The sequence below is a fragment of the Staurois parvus genome, unplaced genomic scaffold, assembly GCF_062004578.1.
Source record: "Staurois parvus isolate SC_StPar_1 unplaced genomic scaffold, SC_StPar_1.0 ptg000031l, whole genome shotgun sequence".
Taxonomy (NCBI): Eukaryota; Metazoa; Chordata; class Amphibia; order Anura; family Ranidae; genus Staurois; species Staurois parvus.
This window is the reverse complement of record NW_028317827.1, coordinates 13705963-13726231: the sequence shown is the minus strand read 5'-3', so window position 1 is coordinate 13726231 and position 20269 is coordinate 13705963. Positions and strand designations below refer to the sequence as shown.

General features: G+C 39.8%; 1 protein-coding gene across 3 annotated transcripts in view; it reads right to left on the bottom strand.

Moving 5' to 3' along the window:
• LOC149470817 (sodium channel protein type 2 subunit alpha-like) overlaps positions 1 to 20269 on the bottom strand; it is a 136886-nt gene that overhangs the window by 16175 nt on the left and 100442 nt on the right. For 2 of the 3 annotated variants that reach the window (XM_089660183.1, XM_089660190.1), the window contains 4 exons: positions 19771 to 19893; positions 11429 to 11710; positions 5289 to 5342; positions 3050 to 3191 (listed from right to left, as the gene is read on the bottom strand). In XM_089660183.1, the coding sequence (XP_089516309.1) occupies positions 3050 to 3191; positions 5289 to 5342; positions 11429 to 11710; positions 19771 to 19893 (601 nt within the window). The remainder of the gene's footprint in view (positions 1 to 3049; positions 3192 to 5288; positions 5343 to 11428; positions 11711 to 19770; positions 19894 to 20269) is intronic. The other variant, XR_016307948.1, reaches the window with a different exon arrangement.

Genomic DNA, 20269 nt, shown 5'->3' with positions numbered 1-20269 from the left:
AAAAAAAGGACTTTGGTCGAAATGAAAAGCAGCGAAATGTTTTGAAATGAGGATTTTTTTTAAATCAGCAAAAGCAAGGGATTAAAACTTCTTCCTTTTCTTGTCACGTAACACTGAACATTTTGGGTTTGATTTAATAAAGGAAAAGAGACTGTTCACTTAGAAAACTGAATATTCACTTAGCTTAGTGAATAAGGTAAAACTGTGTTTACTTCAATCATTCAATCGTGCAAAAAAATAATGTTTTTTACATAGATTGAAAAAAGACACAAAATTTAACCAAGAGGTAGATTTAATAAATAGAAAACGTCCATATTCAGAACTATTTACCCACCGGTGACCCAAAGGAAGGCAACCCCCTCTATAAATTAGGTCTGGGTCTAGGGAGATGCTGGGGTGGTCTGTGCCCCCCAGATTTTTGTTGTGCCCCCCCAGGTCTCTGAGAGTGCATCCACTGATCCATGAGCCAATTTGATGGGACAATTGATGTAAGGGGGCATTGATAGGAACATTTGATGTAAGGAAACACTTTCATGAGGATAGTTGATATAAGGGAGCACTCTGATGGGGATATTTGATGAAAAGGGGCACTCTGATTGGAACCCTGATATAAATGGGGACTCTGATAGGGACACCTCATATAATGGAGCACAGGGTCTGTATATTTATTCTTAATCTAATGACAACCCAAACCATACTAATGTTCCCTGTACACTACTGCATTGTCTACATACTACCAGTCAGACATTACTTTCGGGTTGTGACTCATGGTACAGAAGTACACCAGATGAAGGAAATACTGGTTCCCTGCATCTGTGACAGACAGTCAGTGACTCATGCACACTGTTGACATTATGCCCCCTGACTTTTTTTACTGCACCCCTGATCAGATAGGCTAGATCCAGCCCTGCTATAGAACATGGTCCAATTTGTTCCGGCAGGGAAAAAAAAATTCCTTCCTGATCCCCCAAAGGCAACTGGATATTCCCTGGATTGACACGTATAAGTATGTTTTTTATTTGTCTTGTAATTACCCAATACCTGATTGGATATTTACTCACTAAGCTAAGTGAACCTTCTCTACTCCTTTAATAAATGAACCCATTGTATCAGTACCCATTATATTATGATGACAGATAGCTTTTCTGCTATATATCAACTGTGCTAAGTTTAGAAAGGCCTAATGTTTTATTCCTGATTCAGATATTTTCAACTATAATGTGCTGAGAGACAGAAGTAATCACACACAGACTCCTTAAATATTATTTTCATATCTAACCCCAACATAACTAGTGTTTTTTCTTCAAGAGATGTTAATGTTGAATATCCAACCATGAGCAAGGGAAATTAAAATAAAAATAGTTTGCACATAACTGGATGATTGAAGTGAACACAGCTTCAACTCCTTCAGTACACTAGTTGAATATGCTTCATTCCTTTTGGGCCTGTTCATACCAGAATTGCACAGGAACATGATCCTTGTTCCTATACAATTTATGTGTAATTCCTGTGCATTCCCCTGCAGTGCAATTTGGCAACCCATTCATTTGAATGAGTAGCAGAATTGCACTAGAATGCACAAAAAGGGGAGCATGCACTACTGTTGAAAAAAAAGCTGCACCAAATGAACTGCAGTACCATTTGATCTGTTGCCAGCAAATGCACTGCATTTGCGATCTGCATTTGGGGTACCATTAACAATGGTTTGGCTCGTACAACAGATTGCAAAGGTGGTGCATTTTGAACGTAGTGTGAACCAACCCTCAGTAAATTATGCCCGGTGTTTGTTTTTTTTTGTTTTTTTGCAGAAAAATATCTGCAGCTGAAAAGGCTGAATAGCATAAACCAAATGTAGCTGGTGGTAAAAACCATGAAGTCTACTTGTAAAACATTTACTGTGCGAATGTCTCAAGCATTAGCACAGCCATCATGAATAGCCCCCGTATTACATCTAGTATGTGTATTTCCTATAATCTCACACTCCATCTAGTGGCCATAATGTGGAATTTTCCTGAAAAACTGCAAACAGGAAAACACTGCTTATAAATGGCCACTAGATGGAGCTGATGATCATAAGAAACAAACATATTAGACATTACAGGAATTATTTGTGACAGCTGTGCGAATGCTTGAGACCTTCACACAGCGCATTTGTTAACTGCAGATCTTTTTTTTTTATGAGCTTCAATGAGATCTAGTTGCTTAAAATAGGTTCAGTAGAAAATGCATTGAAATGCTTGCATAGCTAGCGTAAAGAGTTCTACAATACACCAATCTGAAGTTTCCCTCAAGTAAAGCTAACATCTTCAGCTCTCCTGTAGCACAGTGTACAGGCTGCGGCTGACGGCTAGATTTTTAAAATAATTTGCTCATCTTTGCTGACAGTAATAGATGTAGTTGTATGACCCCAATGAATAATAAACCAGAGAGTCGCATTGCACAAAAGCTCAAGAGACACAGCTGTAAGGAAAATTACAGACTACTCTGCAGATGATTGGTGAAAACTTCCCACTACACATCTTCACTGTGTACAGCTTTAATAAACTGGCACTGGAGGAGATAATGGCTTAAAGCCCAACTCTACCCTTCTTATATGTCTTCAGGCAGGTCACATAATGTTGCAGGGTCCTTTTCTTTTTTGCCTTTTTTTCTGGACATGGAGGTCCTCATTAATGGAAAGAGCAAAGCTGACAAGATTACATCAGCACCGTTTTCTGCATTAGTATCCTCTAAATGAAGGGCACATGGTGATGCTCCTCAGGGATGGGCCTTTGACACCCTGTGCTTACAGCATGTCCTCGCCATCATGGGCTGAGTGACACTAGGTGTCATTTAACCTGGAAAACTGGGGCATCTTGAATCGGAAAGTGGTACAGTGGGGGACAGCCCTGGACTGAAAAGAATATTGCAGTCTAAGCTGCTTTTAAACACTGCCTGTTAGCCTGGATTTGGGCTTTAACTGACTAACTTGTATCAAGGTATATGCATACATACAGTATAGACAGTACATCTTTCATACCAGTCAACAATAGAAATTGACATGTGATACTTATCTTTTTTTTCTGCTGATTGAAGTTATCTATGATAACACCAATGAAGAGGTTCAAGGTGAAAAAGGACCCAAATATAATAAATATTACAAAGTATATATACATGTAAAGATTGTCTTCATAGTTGGGTTGTTGATCTAGCTATGTAAAAGGAAAAACAACAGATCAGTATTAAACAGTGGTTCCCTGTTCTCAATCTGTCCCTGTTCTCAAATCGCACCAACTGTGCATGTTTTACAACTATTAATACTGTACAATAAGAACCCGACTAAGACTCTGCCTCCATTCTTAAATATGAACTCCTCCAAGAATCATTAATTCATAAATCATTAAGACCTGATAGACAGATGTTGAGTTGTCTTCTAGGTTCCATAATTATTGATTCCTGGAGGACTTCACATTTAAGAATAGAGGAAGAGCCTTAGTCAGGTTTGTATCATATAATATTAATTCCTATCTAAACACACCAAAAATTGTTAAACATTGGATATATTCAGCTGTCTAGGGACCCTGAGGACACATTGTATTATATTCTGTTCATGTTTTACAATGAACATCATACAAGAATTTAGGTGGTAGCCATGCTACCTCTGCAGATATCCACAAAGAATGAAAAGCCCCTTAGGTTATAATGAATGGAAACCCTGATTGATGGAAATATGGCATAATTGCAAGTTTAACCTTTAACCTGTAAAACTGTTGTAGAGAGAGGGGTGATGTATTGGCCATTCCTATCTAAGTGGTGAGGATTGAGGGGTATTGCTTCAGATGGGGTGGGAGCCGCTGACCCTAAAGTCTCCTGGCAGTATCACACCCTCCCCCACCTAATTTATTTATTTTCAAGACTGTATAAGTGTGTTTTTACCTCACCAGCATTTAAATGTATATGTTTTATACCCTTTGGGCCTTTGGAGAGATATCTGGCAAAGACTCAAGATTATGGCATTTAAGCAATACCATGGACAGCAAGGAAAACAAACGAATGGTTCCTTTAACAAAACCAAGCCAAACATTTCACCGGAAGCCTAGATGACTAGTTGAAGCTGTCTTTTTAGACATACTATGAGAAGAACCAGTTCACCAATTAAAACACAATTATGCTTGGAAAGGTTGATGGAAAAAGGGAAGAAAATCAGAAGCAGCAAAGTGGATGGATACAGTCACAGAAATTAAGAACATGCCATCAAGACTTATGCTGGCCATAGACAGTGCAAATTTCTTTCCTGCAACAAAGGGTTGTGACTACTATAGCACTAGCAATATTCGCATGTAAAATCTGACAGGCTTGCTGTACCAATAGATCAACGTGGGTACATTCAGCCTGCCCATACATATTGTGAATCTTAGCATGTCCCAGCTGAACCAGGCCAAGATCTATGGATGGCTTTAAGACCCAAACAGAAGGTGACAGATCATTCTGGAGAAATGGTATGATTATATGGTATTATCATTTCTTACTGTGATAATGGCAAAAGTACTGTATGTCTTTTTAACCACCCAAAAGCTGTAACTCTCCCATTTAAACATAAGTTTATTGGGCAAGGTGCTCTTGGATTAGTACTTTATTTCCTGTTGATTCCTCTGCTTAAAGACAGCCATGAACTGTTGGATGGCATAAGAACAGATATTGGATGCATTGGTATAAAATGACAGAATATACACTGACCTGAAACATGAGTGAGAAACTAATCCACTAGTGGAGAGGTGAATCTAATAGTATATCGGTTAGAGATTACACATAGGGCCATGCACACATTCATATGAATCAGCTGAAGGTAAAATTTCATTTTCTGGCCAAATATATGGCCATTTGCAGGCAAGATAATTGATGTTGATAGAAATGGTTCATTTTAAATTGCTTTAGGTTTATTGGTTTGTTTATTTCTCAAGCTGGATGAATAGTTATTGGAGGATGTCACTATCCAAGTAGGTTTGAAAGTATTGGTCACATTTTATTTTGCCTAAAAACCCCTTTAAAGTGGAACCTTCCCTACTTTTATGAGAGTAAGAGAATTGCAAGATGGTCAGACAAAGGTAAGTGTTGCCTTTTCTACATTCTGCTTTCAGTCTGTTATATAGTTCTGTATAGCTTGGCTACGTACTTCAGTCTAAAGCTATATTAAACTATGATGGTCATGGTATGGAAGCTGCGCAGGTATTTTACCCATTGAATACTGCTGCTGAAGGTCTAAGCACACATCAAAAATGTAGCAGGAATAGCCAAAAATTAATACTCACGCCTCTTGAATCAACAGCTGCATACATGATAGGCATCCATCCCTTAAATGTAGCCTTTAAGAAAACAGATGCAAACAGGTTAAAAAGTATTGTAGATTTAATTAAAACCAGCAAATACTAAAGAATCCATACATACATTAGGTTCTATTTACAATGCTAACTCACTGGTATAAGGATCCTTATTTTTTTTTTTTTTTAATAACAATTGTTTTTAGTTGTGTTCAATGAGCTTTATTGAAATGCTTTATTCCATTTAAAAGATCCAAATAACACTCACATTGTACAGTGTCATCACTGACACTAGTATTATCAGCATATATAGACGATTTGAACTCCGGTCACTGCTAATGCCGACAGCTCACCCGTACCACACGGTGACATCACCTCTGAAAGCCCCTCCCTATGCGTTTTATCATCCAACATCCTCCAGGAGCAAAAGGACCACGTGGTCTGAGTGAGTTGTTGGCGTTAGCAGTGACCGGAGTTCACCTGTTTATATATGCTGAATATACTAGTGTCGGTGATGACACTGTACAATGTGAGTGTGATTTGGATCTTTTAAAAAGAATAAAGCATGTTAATGGTGTTACGCTCTGGAGTTCCCTCTTCCTTTCCTTCCATATGGTTCCATGTATATAAATGAGGATTGTCCAGCTAAGAAGTTGTAGGAATCATTGACATCTCTGCAGATCGTTGCTCCCAGAGCAACCGCACAGTAGCTGGTTTATAATTTGACCGGAGCTCTGGTAAGTTTATCCAATTATCCAATTGAACTCCTTTCCAAGGCCGCTTCACCACCTGTCCCTTGGATCCTGTCCCCTCACGACTGTTGCAGCCTTCTTCCTGCTCTATCCTAAACTCTCTAACCCACATCTTCAACCTCTTACTCTCCATGGGCATCTTTCCCTCCCCACTCAAACATGCACTGGTTACCCCCATTCTCAAAAAACCCTCGCTGGACCCCACCTGTTTGAATAACTTAAGACCCATCTCCCTGCTCCCATTTGCCTCCAAGCTTCTTGAGCACCTTGTTCACAACCGTATGAACTGCTACCTCACCGACAACAACCTTCTTGATCCCCGACAGTCTGGCTTCCGCCCACAACATTCCGCACAAACTGCTCTACTAAAACTCACTAACGACCTACTAACTGCTAAAACCATCGGCCATTACTCCATACTCATACTCCTTGACCTTTCCGCTGCCTTTGACACAGTCAACCACCCGCTCCTCCTCAGTAAACTCCACTCCATCGGCCTCCGTGACACTGCTCTCTCCTGGTTCTCCTCTTACCTTTCTCAGCGCACTTTATGTGTCAGATACAACTCCTCCTCCGCTCCTCTTCCTCTTTCTGTTGGGGTACCCCAAGGTTCTGTTCTTGGGCCCTTCCTTTTCTCTCTCTATACCTCCTTGATCTTTGAAAACTCACTTTTTCAGGGAAGCCTACCCCACCTCCACCTAAGAACTGTACTTGAATCACCTCCACCAGATCATCCCCCACAGCTATCACCTTTTGTATCACAGGGCAGGGCCCTCACATTCCTCCTGTACTGAAATGTATTGTAATTGTACTGTCTCCCTTATATTGTAAAGCGCTGCGCAAACTGTTGGCACTATATAAATCCTGTATAATAATAACAATAATAATAATTAGTGGTGGATAAGCACAACGTGGTAGTGTTTCAGGATACACAAGAATCAAATATATATATGAATTGAAGGACTTTTTTTCTTTTATCATGTGACATTATAGACTATTAAGATATAGATATAATGGTTTGGTGCACATATAATTATTGTTATATATATTTGTTGTCTTTTGCACATATAGTCATTGTTATATATATTTCTTGTATTAATTAGTACATTTATGTTCATGTTGCAAGATAGGATGTGCTCAATAATTGTTAGATATATTAGAATATGGTAATATTGGTTGGATATATACAACACTTAACAGGGTTTTGTCTTTGCACATAGCACTTTGTTTGTTTAGCACTTTGTTTGTTTAGCACTTTTTGCGTTTCAATACAGTCTATATCTATGATATAAGCATATAAATAGGGTGTTGGGGAGCGCTGCTTTAAATAATTTTTGATTGCATTGCTTTGGGTTTCCAGAGAGTAGGCAGATGCTTCCCCCCCTGTGGGTTTGTTGTTTTTTTGGGGTAGTGCCATATACATGTCCTATGGTGCCGTCCATTAGTAGCAATTTTTTTGATAATCAGATGAAAGCTGAACTCCACAGAAAGGTACAATATTCCCTTTCAGTGGGGCTACCCCCATACTGCAGGGGTTAAAGTCTTGTTTAGGTTTAAGGGACTCCAAAAAGTATTTATATTTATTGTAAGTAGATTTAATTTTCTATACTGTATATACATTTTTTCTAAGGTAAACCCTTGCAACTTGGTTTACTAGTAATTATCGCACACCCCATGACAACAATACATTTACAGGTTTCTGTCATTTACAGTACACAGTATGCTAAACTCTCATCAGCTGATACCTGAGAATTAGATTAATTCAAGCAACAGCTAGGTAGTCTGTGGGGTTTAGTTCCTGGAATTGGCCTCTAGTGCATCCTTACCACAATATGTAATATTAAAGAATTCTGGGTAAGTTTTCTAAAGGGTATAGCTGGTATACCAATCATGTTTTATACTCTATGGAAATAAATAGATGAAAAGTATTTTGTAATTAAACATATATCAACTGAGGTATCCATAAATCTACTGGGTATTCCAATAAATTATAATGGAGACCCTTCTTACCTAATGCTGAAGCTTCTAACTGTCCTATTAAACCCATAAATCTGTTTATTTTCTTAAAGGTACTTATTAGGTATTCAAAAAGGATAATGTTTTCCCTGTAAAATCCCTTTCTTAAATAATTCTTTGGAATTCAGAGTAGATGTATGTATATGTATATAAGCCTGGCTCCTTAAGGGATGTTCACTAGTAAAAGCAGATGGGTATGGCTCTTCCCCTTGGAAGGCAGGTTGTACTGAATGAAGGAGGGGTAGACAATTACATACAGTACAAGTTCATTAAAAGTGACATTGTGCTTTTACAAGGTTTATCATATTGTTCCAATGCAGGGGTGTCAAACTCAATTTAATTGCAGGCCAATCAGCATTACGGTTACTCTGAAAGGACTGGTTGTCTTTGTAAAATTAGATGTCCAGAGCACTCCACCCCCCCCCCTTACATCAGATGTCAGGAGCCCCCCACCAGCAGAAGTCAAGAGTCTCCCACCCTCCTCTACATCACAGTGCACCCCCTTACCTTGTGCTGCTGCCAGGAAGAAGCTGGGGTGGGGCTGGGAGGCAGACAGCACAGAGTCTGAAGGAGGACCAGAAAAGGGCTGGAGTCAGCTGCTGGAGTCTGCTAAATACTGAGACCAGGGGTGGCAGAGATGACAGGGTGCTGTGGCTGCACAGAGAGGTGCAGGATCTGTAGGAGGAGTTCTGTCCTCCTCTCTACTGCTCACTGCTGAGATGGGGGGCAGAGATAAGCCTCTCCACGGTTGCACGCAGAAGCACAGGATTAGGCAGAGAAGTTCTGTCCTCCTCTCTGCTGCCGACTACTGAGACAAGGTGTAGAAGAAGACAAAGGGGGTGCCGCAGCTACAGGAGAGGTGCAAGGGCTACATGGAATGGCCTATTGGGCCGGATTCATCCCAAGGGCCTTATGTATAATGTTCTAATGCTGTTGGCCTTTGCCAATTTTGGTTGTAAGGGGTTCTAGTTCAATCAGGCCATTAGGTCATTCAGTCCAGAACTTCTGTGTTTTTTTTTGGGAGGAGGGGGCTGCATTTTAACATTCCCAGAGATATGTTATGTCCCCTATGGAACATTTTGAGAAGAGATGTATGCACTTGTACAACTGCACTAGTTCCTCAATCTTATCCATAAAGGACTGGGTATTCCTTTTGCACATCTGCGAATGAAAAGCCTGGTAACAAAAAAAATGTACTCACTGCACTGGTGGAATGAGCAGCGGAAGGGTCTTCATGAAGTGCCCAGCAAGGAGCATTTCTGACAGTAAACTTCTGGGTTTGGTAATCAAGTGTGACTTTCTTTCAAGTCTAGAAGAGGCAAAGGCTCAAAATGGAGGCATCAAATCTGACTAAGCTAAAACTGGGCTCTTATTTCCAGTGCAGATAGGTATGGTGGAGGTAAAATGGAGAGCATGCCCCTTGCTTGAATTTCTTTACACCCCAAGGCCTGTCGTGTCTCCTAATGAAGGTTTGGAGCAAATATTTTAATACTGTTGTATGTTGTTTAATATTTAGACAACATTCAACAACAGCCATACAAGAAAGTTTTAACATACCAGTAACAGATTATAAAAACCATGTTTGAATTCTCTTCTACACATCAGCATTGTTTTATATATACACAAAATGTTGTACAGCATCTGCTTATGTAGTAATTTATATTACCGAATTAGATAATTCACAGTGAACCATAAGCGAAGAATCGGCCCAACGGACCCAAAGCTATTTAGACTTTGACAAAGCTTTGTACAAAGGTGATATAAAGGGAGACTTTGAGTGATTAACTGTAGCCAGGCCAGTACTATTGGACTCTGCAAATTTCCTTTTAAGAGCAATTAGCCTAAAGGTGTAAAAATAAAATAAATGAACAGTCTGGAGTGTTTATGGGATATACAATCGAAATGCAAATTTTTTTAAGCAACCGAGTAGATTTTAAATTTTCTGTTTTTTAAGTCTACTAGAGACTCAGTCAACTAAATAAAAAAGAATGTGAAAGAAAAAAGAGTCTTCTTTATTTCTGTATTTTCTGAGTGTTTAGCTGGTAAATAAGGGAAAGCAGAAGCTTTACCCACGGCCACCTGCCATGTTACAAACCCTATAGTTTTAATTTACTCTTCAGGCCTCATGCACACTGGGCGTATAGCTCCTGTGTATGAGATTCTGCAGCATTTATTGCTAACAGAAGGCACAGGCGCAAGCCTGAGATTCTGCAGCATTTTTTGCTAACAGAAGGCACAGGTGCAAGCCTTACTGCCAACAGGCACAGGTCCAGCCCTATGGCCAACAGCCTGTAAAACTTGGTGAGAGCCTGAATGCTGCTGCGGCTAGAAGGAGCTGAATGGTACACTGAGTGGCACTAACATTTAGGACAGTATACACCGTGGGACAAATGCAGTGAACACAGATTGCTTGCAGTTTACTGGTCCTTTAGGTATGGTGTCTGAATTAGTTTTCTTTTTTAATTTTTTTATCTAGTGGTTCTCACAGTAACACACTTCCTGTTCTAGGGTGACAACACTCACTCACTCACTGAATGTTTGGAGGAGCAGTGTTTTCACGCTAAGCTGCTTGATCCAGATTTAAACCACAAAACATCTCCCCTTCTGTAGATCACAGAAGAAAAATAGCCAGAGCTGATAACACTTTTTGTTATTTCAGTGCAGCTAAGGAAGTTTACACATGAAGGTATACACTCACTGAAATTCTGGCAGGATCAACAGGTATGTATTTGCTTATAGACAAAAGCAAACAAGGGCGCACTCTCATCGTGCATTACCGTGGTACACCATGTATTTATTGTGTAGACAAATAGATGTATACTCACAAGCCAAAGGAAAATAGAAAGCAGAATATGCAGTCCGCAATGGCAGTCAACACAATGCTGTGCCCTTAATAGGGATAATCTGATGCGTTTTGGGAGATGAACCCCCTTCCTCAGATTATCCCTATTAAGGGCACAGCATTGTGTTGACTGCCATTGCGGACTACATATTCTGCTTTCTATTTTCCTTTGGTTAGTGAGTATACATCTATTTGTCTACACAATAAATACATGGTGTACCACGGTAATGCACGATGAGAGTGCGCCCTTGTTTGCTTTTGTCTATCAGTATCCAGATTTCCCGATCTTTGAAGGGCTGCACCTCCTCGTTTGGCATTCTGAATTCCTTTTAGTCTGCATGAAAATTTGAGCGCTGGTTTCGTTTGTTTGTCTTTGGAATGTATTTGCTCATTTCGACCAGCTAGATGTCACAAAATACTTTCAATGGAATAATTAATTTCCCAAACAGAAAATAAGAAAAATTAATTGTTAGGGTTCACATTCAGTTTTAAAAAAAAAAAAAAAGTATCATGTTACCTACCACTTGAAGTAGAGCAAGATATCCTGCTCCAACATTATCAAAGTTCACTTTAACATTCCTCCAGCGAGCATTTTTAGTGGTGTTACTGAGTTGAGCGCATTCAGTGCTGTTGTCAACTTCTGTTGTAGGGAACATGACACCGGATGTAGTATTAACACAGTAATAAAATTTGCCGGCAAACAGGTTCACTCCCATTATGCTAAATATCAGCCAAAATATAAGGCAGACCAGAAGCACATTCATGATGGAAGGTATGGCACCAATTAAAGCATTCACAACCACCTGAAAGGTCAAGAAATGGTTATAAAAAATTAATGTATAAAACATGACAATAAAGGTTCAGAGAAAAAAGACTTTCCAAAGTAAACTTTCCAAAGCTGCTCTTTATCACAACCGTATACTATATTTTTTAAAATAAGGGTACACTCCTGTACTCAACTGGACAGGGCATTTGGAGGAGAATGCAGGAACTGAAGGATGGCCAATTCATTAGAAAAAACATGCAAATTTTTGTATCTTTTGTAATATTTGCGAAAAAATATTTTCCCATGCAACACTAGAGGAAGGAGCGATGTAGGAGCACTGGTAGGGTAAGTATATGGGGGGCAGGGGATGCCGTTTGCAGAGACAGTCACTTCGTCCTTCAATGGCAAAATGACATTAGTGCATTTACTAGTGTTTTTAGATTTTCGGAAAACATAACCCACCACTCGGAGTGAACGCACACATCATCCATAAAGTGCCACATCCCAAACCACAATATTAAATCCTAAAAGGACTACCCTCCAAAAAATAGAGGACTTTTAAGTTACTAGCAGGATATGGAATAGACAAATCTTACTATGTGACTTGTTGGTTATGTTTTAATATACTTGTCTACTAATTGGTGGGACACATGGTCCACCATCTTAATGGACTTTAATAAATGTAATTTTATATCCAATTTATGCTTTGTTCTTTAGCACAGTGCCCTAAAAGTCCTCTATTTTTAGGAGGGTACTCCTTTTAGGATTTAATACGGTGTTTTTATATTTTTCTGCCATTCAGCTTGGAAATGAGTGGACTGACAAACTTTAGTTAACTATCTAAAATGTTATCTATACAGTGGTCCCCAAACTGTGGCCCTCAGCCTGCCTATATGTAACCAGCAGGGCACTTATTCCTTCCACTGGCACCAATGATTGGGCACTATTCCTTTCATTGGCACCAATGATTGGGCACTATTCCTTTCATTGGCACCAATGATTGGGCACTATTCCTTTCATTGGCATCAATGATGGGGCACTATTTTTTTCACTGGCACCAATGGTGAAGCATTATTCCTCCTCTGACTACAAGTGTTGGGTCATTCCTCTATTCCCAAAAACCACCAACTCTCTGGCATTTTTTACTACCACTTTATCGCAGAACCTGAAACATTGTTTACTCCAACAAAGTATGTCCCCCCTAGAGTCCCACAAAGTATGTACCCCTAGAGTCCCCTGAAGAACAGGGAAATGGCACTTTGCTTAAAAGGTTTGGGGACTCCTGATTTAGAAAATATAATGTTAACAGAATAAACTCTCCAGTGCTCCAGGGATCAAATGTCAAAGGAAATCCAGGGGAACCAGGACCAAAATTGCCTATGGATAGCCTTTCAGAGATGCTGCCCTCCTCAGATAGGGAAATCAACAACTGAAAAAAGAGCAAACAGGAGCCGCAAACCCCTAGTGCATTATCCAAGGTTTATTAAAGGTTAAGAGGATGAAAACATACTCACAAACATGGCATAAATGTAAAGCTTGGTAGAATGGTAGAGATGGCCATAACAGTGGCTGGGTGTCCGACTGCCAGTATGGTCGGCTTGTTGACGCGTTTCGGGGACGAGTCCCTTTCCTCAGAGCTGGTCGTTTAGTTAAAGTGGTTCTAAACCCTTAAGGTTTTTCACCTTAATGCATTCTATGTATTAAGGTGAAAAACCTTCTGTGATGCAGGATCCCCCCAGTCCCCCCTTGTGCTTACCTGAGCCGGATCTGATCCAGTGATGTGCACAAGAACAGCGGCTCCCACCATTGTCTCCCTCCTCCCAGGGCAGATTGATAGCAGCAGGAGCCATTGGCTTCTGCTGCTGTCAATCAAATGCTGTGTTGAGCCAGTTGGGGGGGGCGGAGCCCAGCCTCCCCGTTCTGTGTCAATAGATGCAAACAGGGCACCTCGGGAGTGACCCCGCATGGGTGCCCCCTTGGAAAGCGACTTTCCATGTGGGCACCTACCAAAGAGGAGGAGCCTGTAGCACCGCCAGAGGACCCTAGAATAGGAGGATCTGGGCTGCTCTGTGCAATATTGCACAGAGCAGATAAGAATACCATGTTTGTTATTTTAGTAAAAAATAAAAAAACAAAGGTTTAATGTTGCATTAATGTTGTCCCCTAGTGGGAGGTCTCTTATTTATATTATGAATTGTACATTTTTAAAACGGCAAATGTCATAATAGAAAAATGTGACCAGCCCTTTTGAGAATGATAGTTTCCTGCCTGCCTCTAGTATCAGAACTTTTATGCCTCATTCACACAGGCATACCTATCCATACATCTGTGTGAAGAACCACCTTTGCCCACATGGGTTGCACAGGTATTCTGTGCATCTACTTACATGCAGTTCCATTCATATCTGTTGGGATGAAGCAGCTGCACAGACACAGATACTGGTCCCAGTCTGACTGCCGTGCGGGCTGTGAATAAGCCTTATTAACCAACACAGAACTAGCATGCAACCTGTGACGTTAGAATACACTCATAAGTCCAGATTTGCATACTTGTTCATGATCAGGGGGTTAGCAAGCCCTGAAACCACTGGATTGTTATAACAGCCAGGAAACAAGCGTTTTCAAAAAGTCAGGTTAGGGATGCCAGGATATGCTTCCTTATACATTGAATGTAAAGCATGTAAAGCCTAAGGCCTCATTTACACAGGCATGAAATTATATGTATTTATATGCTTTTATAGGACATTTCTAAAGACATATAAATGAATGCAATGATTTTTAATGGTACAATTCACACTGTTCAGGTGCATTCAGTTTAGCTGTGTTTATAAAAATAGAAACCTCTTCATCTAGGTGCAGATGAGATACTCTGATCATGTCTCAACACACATAAACACATATAAATGCATGTACATGTTCACTACTTCCTGCCCAGGGGGTGGGAAGGATCAGCCATCATGTGACCACTGTCATTGACAGTAACAGAGGTAAAAAAATTGGGAGCCAGGAGACAGGGACAATGCATTGTCACCCAATAACAGGAAGGCCTGAACAGGGATCTTCACCAGGCATTATTTTAAGGAGAGCTGCAGATTTAAAAATGTTGATAATGACTTTTGAAATAGTGAATATAAAACCTAAATCTATTTTTTAATACTGTTTTTTTGTATGTTTGGCAATATTCCTCAATGTATACAATATTCTTAACCCCTTTATGACAGTGATATGCATTAATTCAGTGGTAGGGCAGATGAGCTAGTGGTCCAGCCATCACATATATGAAACTGTTCTGTTCTGGGGCACGCTCCGTTGGCTCCCCATGAACTGTGACTGAGCTGTCACTGACAAAATACAGACTCCTAATGACATCAGCATTGTACAGCCAATCGCAGTGCTGCCCCTCCTGCTGGCCTTGGGCGTAACAGATTCTTTGAAGCTCTGGCTCCCACTTGCGTAAAAGGGTTAAAGAAATATTTTTTTGGTGAATCTGTTCCAGAGTTTCTTACCTGGAGATTCTGCCAGTAGCCAAACTTCCTGTTCCAGGCTGACAACGCTAAGCCACTGCCTCAAAATAATAAGTCAGCCTGCCAAGGGTATGCCTTCAGTTGGCTTGGGATACCTATCAGGTCTGTAGTAAGTGTGCGGAAACCTAAAGAGCAGCCCCATAGCCAACTGAATGAGCACACAGGGCAGACTGACAGCACTGCCACTAATTACAAGGCAGCAGCTTAGCAATGTCTACCTCTCTTAAGTGCGCTCAATGGCAGCATCTCCAGGTAAGTAACTTGTAAATAGCTTAACATAAAATTGATTTGCCTATCCTGTTTCCACTCGCATAATACATATATGCAGTTGCAAAATGGTGGGTTTTAACACGCAGACACAGCACATATGAGTCAATGGGTGGCCGATGTTCCCGTGCTGAGAACGTGCTCACTACATGCTCCCAGTGCAGAGACTGAGCTGTGCAATGCTGCTCTCAGTCCCTTCTAAATAATGGTAGCTGGTGGGACCGACTCCTGATCTTATGACAGCCAACTACAGTGGTCACATGATCACCAATACTTCCCATCTCCCGGCCATGCAGACCCTAGGGCTTGAAGGGGTTAAGAAAACTATGTGCAATGAGGCATGATGCCAAACACACTGAACAAAAAAAAAACATGAATTTTAAATTTGTGTTACTTTATTTTCAAATGTAATTCTTGGGTTCAATGCATGATTAACACATTTTTCTAGTATGCATTAACCCCAGCCGATGTATTTAGAAGATAGATCTCTATTGTAAAAAATGGGAATATCCTCCTGTGCTTAATAAATAAAATCCCTATACTAACAGCTGCTATCACTCTGCCTTAACCATTAAGTCATATAGTACCACACCTTAGAATAGTGAAGCGCTGAAATAAATACCCTATGTACACATATTAAGGTACCATCAAAACCTATAATAATTATAAAATACCATCTAAAAAAGCTTTAGTCTATCAGTGAAATATCATAAATAATAAATATAATAAAAAAGTGACATATATAACTCATAATAATATAAATCCGTGATTAAAAATTAATATGTGACACAATTAATATTCCCTTAATTATTTCATCCTTCAGATTAATCAGTGATATGTAATCAAAATCAGTGATTATGATATTCAATAATACAAAAAAAATATATATATATCCGTGATAAATAGTGACAAACCTATATAATTATAATTAATAAAAACGGTGATTATTAATCAAAATAAGTGATTATTAATTTCTGTGACGAACCATATATCAAAATATTCCATAAAAAAATTAATTATATATTAAATCCACTGCTTCTTGTGATATATACATAAAAAAATGACACTGTGCCTAAAATAAGCAAAAAAAGTCCATGCAATAATGTGAAAAAACACTCAGTGATCTTCACTTCTAGTGCTCAAAAGGAATCCTCCAATGGCAGCAATGCCTGCTCACCTCCCCACCTTGACCCACACAGGGCCACAAGGCTATAGCTCTCCTCAAAGGCAATCCTTTAATCCAGGCAGCTCAGCAAGGGATCACAGGACTTCCACTCCACAGGACCCTGATGAAGTCACGACGCACGTGACGCAACACGTCGGAACGCCAGTCCCAGTTTAGAGATACGTCCCTTCCGGTCATGTGGGGACGCATGTCCGGACGCAGCGCCATATTGGTTTCCCTTCCTGCATGTGAATACACACATGGAATGAGGTGGAAAGCGTTTTGTAACAGGAAACAAATGTGAGTGGAAACAATATGTTGTACTAAGTGTCCAATTAAACAGTATTACACTATGGGAAGTTCTGTTTGTGTCCTATATGACGTTTGAGAGGAGGTGGAGTGGAAGTCCTGTGATCCCTTGCTGAGCTGCCTGGATTAAAGGATTGCCTTTGAGGAGAGCTATAGCCTTGTGGCCCTGTGTGGGTCAAGGTGGGGAGGTGAGCAGGCATTGCTGCCATTGGAGGATTCCTTTTGAGCACTAGAAGTGAAGATCACTGAGTGTTTTTTCACATTATTGCATGGACTTTTTTTTGCTTATTTTAGGCACAGTGTCGTTTTTTTTATGTATATATCACAAGAAGCAGTGGATTTAATATATAATTAATTTTTTTATGGAATATTTTGATATATGGTTCGTCACAGAAATTAATAATCACTTATTTTGATTAATAATCACCGTTTTTATTAATTATAATTATATAGGTTTGTCACTATTTATCACGGATATATATATATATATATTTTGTATTATTGAATATCATAATCACTGATTTTGATTACATATCACTGATTAATCTGAAGGATAAAATAATTAAGGGAATATTAATTTTGTCACATATTAATTTTTAATCACGGATTTATATTATTATGAGTTATATATGTCACTTTTTTATTATTTATGATATTTCACTGATAGACTAAAGCTTTTTTAGATGGTATTTTATAATTATTATAGGTTTTGATGGTACCTTAATATGTGTACATAGGGTATTTATTTCAGTGCTTCACTATTCTAAGCTCTCTATTGTAGCTGTTCCTGGTCTTCAAAAAAAACCTGGTGCCATATTTACCAATTCTAAATCAAGATCAGTCTAGTAAGAACTGGAAGAACTGGACTGTGAGATTCTTGTAGTTTTCCACTACCCAGTTTTTACATTCTAACTGTACCTACAATCATTACCATTGACTTCTTGGTTTTATTTATGTCTAATAGCATCTTCAAGTGGAACTTTATTCTAAAAATAAAAGCTTACAAACAGGCAGTTTTTTTAACCCAGCAGAGACATATAGCTCAGTGTACAATTTTGGCATCTGCTGAGATGAATAAACTCACGTGAGAGTGGGAGTGACATCAACTCAGCCTGGCTAATCAAAAACAGCTAAAGATTGGAAACTGGAAGAAGCTCCACAGAAGATTCAGCAGCCAGTGAAGGACCACATCAGTGTGGTGGAGGTGAGTATAGTTCCTCTTTAAAGGCTTCACACCAGGTGCGTTGAGCTGTGTTGAACAGGCACAAGGCAAGGGGAAAAAATAAAAAATAGTTTTCCATGAGTTCTGTTCACACCATACATGTGTGGTGGTCAGGGCTGCTGATAGGAGGGCACAGCCAGGTGTCCTATACTGGGCCCTGGATTAGAAGGGGCACTCAGGTTTGACTCTGAAGCAGGTCCTACAAAGTGCAGAGCATTGAATTTATAGATTATACATTTCTTCGCATCCCTCCAGTGACAGCCTACCTCGCTATCCGCTTGAGCTGGTCTTTTGTTTATCAAGCTGCAGGTGGAGGGGATCCACATACTTTGATTGCTTGGGAGCACCATCAATCACACTTGCACAGACCCCTTCCTCTCACTGGTCAGCTCATAATGTTTCTATGAGTGGCTGGGACTAGCAGAACAGAGTCACCATGGCCAGAGATGTGAGTGTGACTCTCCAACTAATGGGGAAGGACCTAGGTTTGGGCATATAGTTAAGTCACCTCCTGGTGGTCTCCCCCTGTTTGGCTGTACAATTTCTGATTGGGTGAAGCGCTTTCTCTTGTAAAGCACGTGGCAACGCTGAATTTAATAATGGATTTAACAATGCTTTGGAGGATGCTCTGATTATGGAATGGAATATGTTTGTAGTTATATAGCTGGTTATGTGTGATGGTGTGTATCCAGTTGGCTGCTTCTAGCGAAAATCTTCCCTGCTGTGCCTCCTTCACAGGATATTTCTCTGAGAGACTGTATCCCTGGACTGTGAGAGTTAACAGCTGCCATTGTTGCTGAAATAAGGTTCCCTTCTGTCCTCTCTGCCATTCATATTGCTCATATGACTACTGTAGGCTCCTTTAATCCATCACCATGTGAATGGGCGGTGGAGATCCTGTCATTCCACTCCTCTACCATTCACAGAATGCAATGCATTGTGGGAGAATAGTGTATGAGCAATATGAATAGCAGAGAGAGCAACTTTTATCAGCAGCAGTGACTGCTGTGGATCTACGTAGTGCCAGAAGACAGCTGCTCAGGGCATTTTTCAGTAGCTATGCAAGAGACACAGCAGGGGATACTTTTCAAGAAGCAGGTACCCTAATGGGTTTAATGCTAGCACACACATACACACACCAAAAAAAACTAAACTGCAAATGGAAATGAAGAAGTCAAAACTTTTTACATTTTAGATTAAGAGTAAGGAAGGGCTATAATCCCTGTCAGTTTTTCTTTTCCATCTGGAGATTTCCTTTTACTTCTTGTCCCATAAGTTTCTGTTCCTGTCATCAGAATTAGTGTCCACAATGGAAGATTTTCCCTCTATTCCCTTTCTGGTAATTGTTCTGGTGACAGGGACACTCTGATGACAAATTTTCTTTCATTTTCACATTTGGTGATAACAGTGAACAGGACAAACAGAGAAGAAGATAGGGGGCGAAAACAGCAATAAAGACCAGACAGGAGTTCTAATCTCTCTACACTCTACCCAAAACTAACAAAAACAGATTTGCCTTTAGTTATACTTTCCACTTTAATGCATTATTTATAAATACATTAAAAAGACACTGAAAGTAATTCAGTATGCAGTTTTTACATTTACACTTACCCTCATGCCTTCAAACCGTGACAGGGCCCTCAGGGGTCTCAGTGCCCGCAGTGTTCTAAGTGACTTTATAGCTCCTAATTCTGAGTACCCCAAGGCATTGGCTATAAGGCTCACCAAAGATATCTTAAAAAAAAAAAGACAATTTTGACTAAAGGTTTTCTGAACTACTACAAACCTAATGCATAGTAATATATAATTTATTATCTATAAAGATATAATAAGAAAATGGAGCACTTGTTCTACTTCTTGCAATTTAAACAGTACTACTGTGTCCTAAATACTGCTTTAATTAAAAAAAAAAAACATTTAAAATAAAATTCAGATACAAAATGCAGGCACCTAGAGATGTCTGAACATACAATATCTACAGCAGCCTCTAAAACGCAACCGTCATGGCTGCTTTTGACAGGTAAAGACCTGATAGTGTCAGGTGAGTAATGTCCAGGGGCGGACTGACCATTTGGAAACTCGGGCACTACCCGAGGGCCCGGGGTCAGTA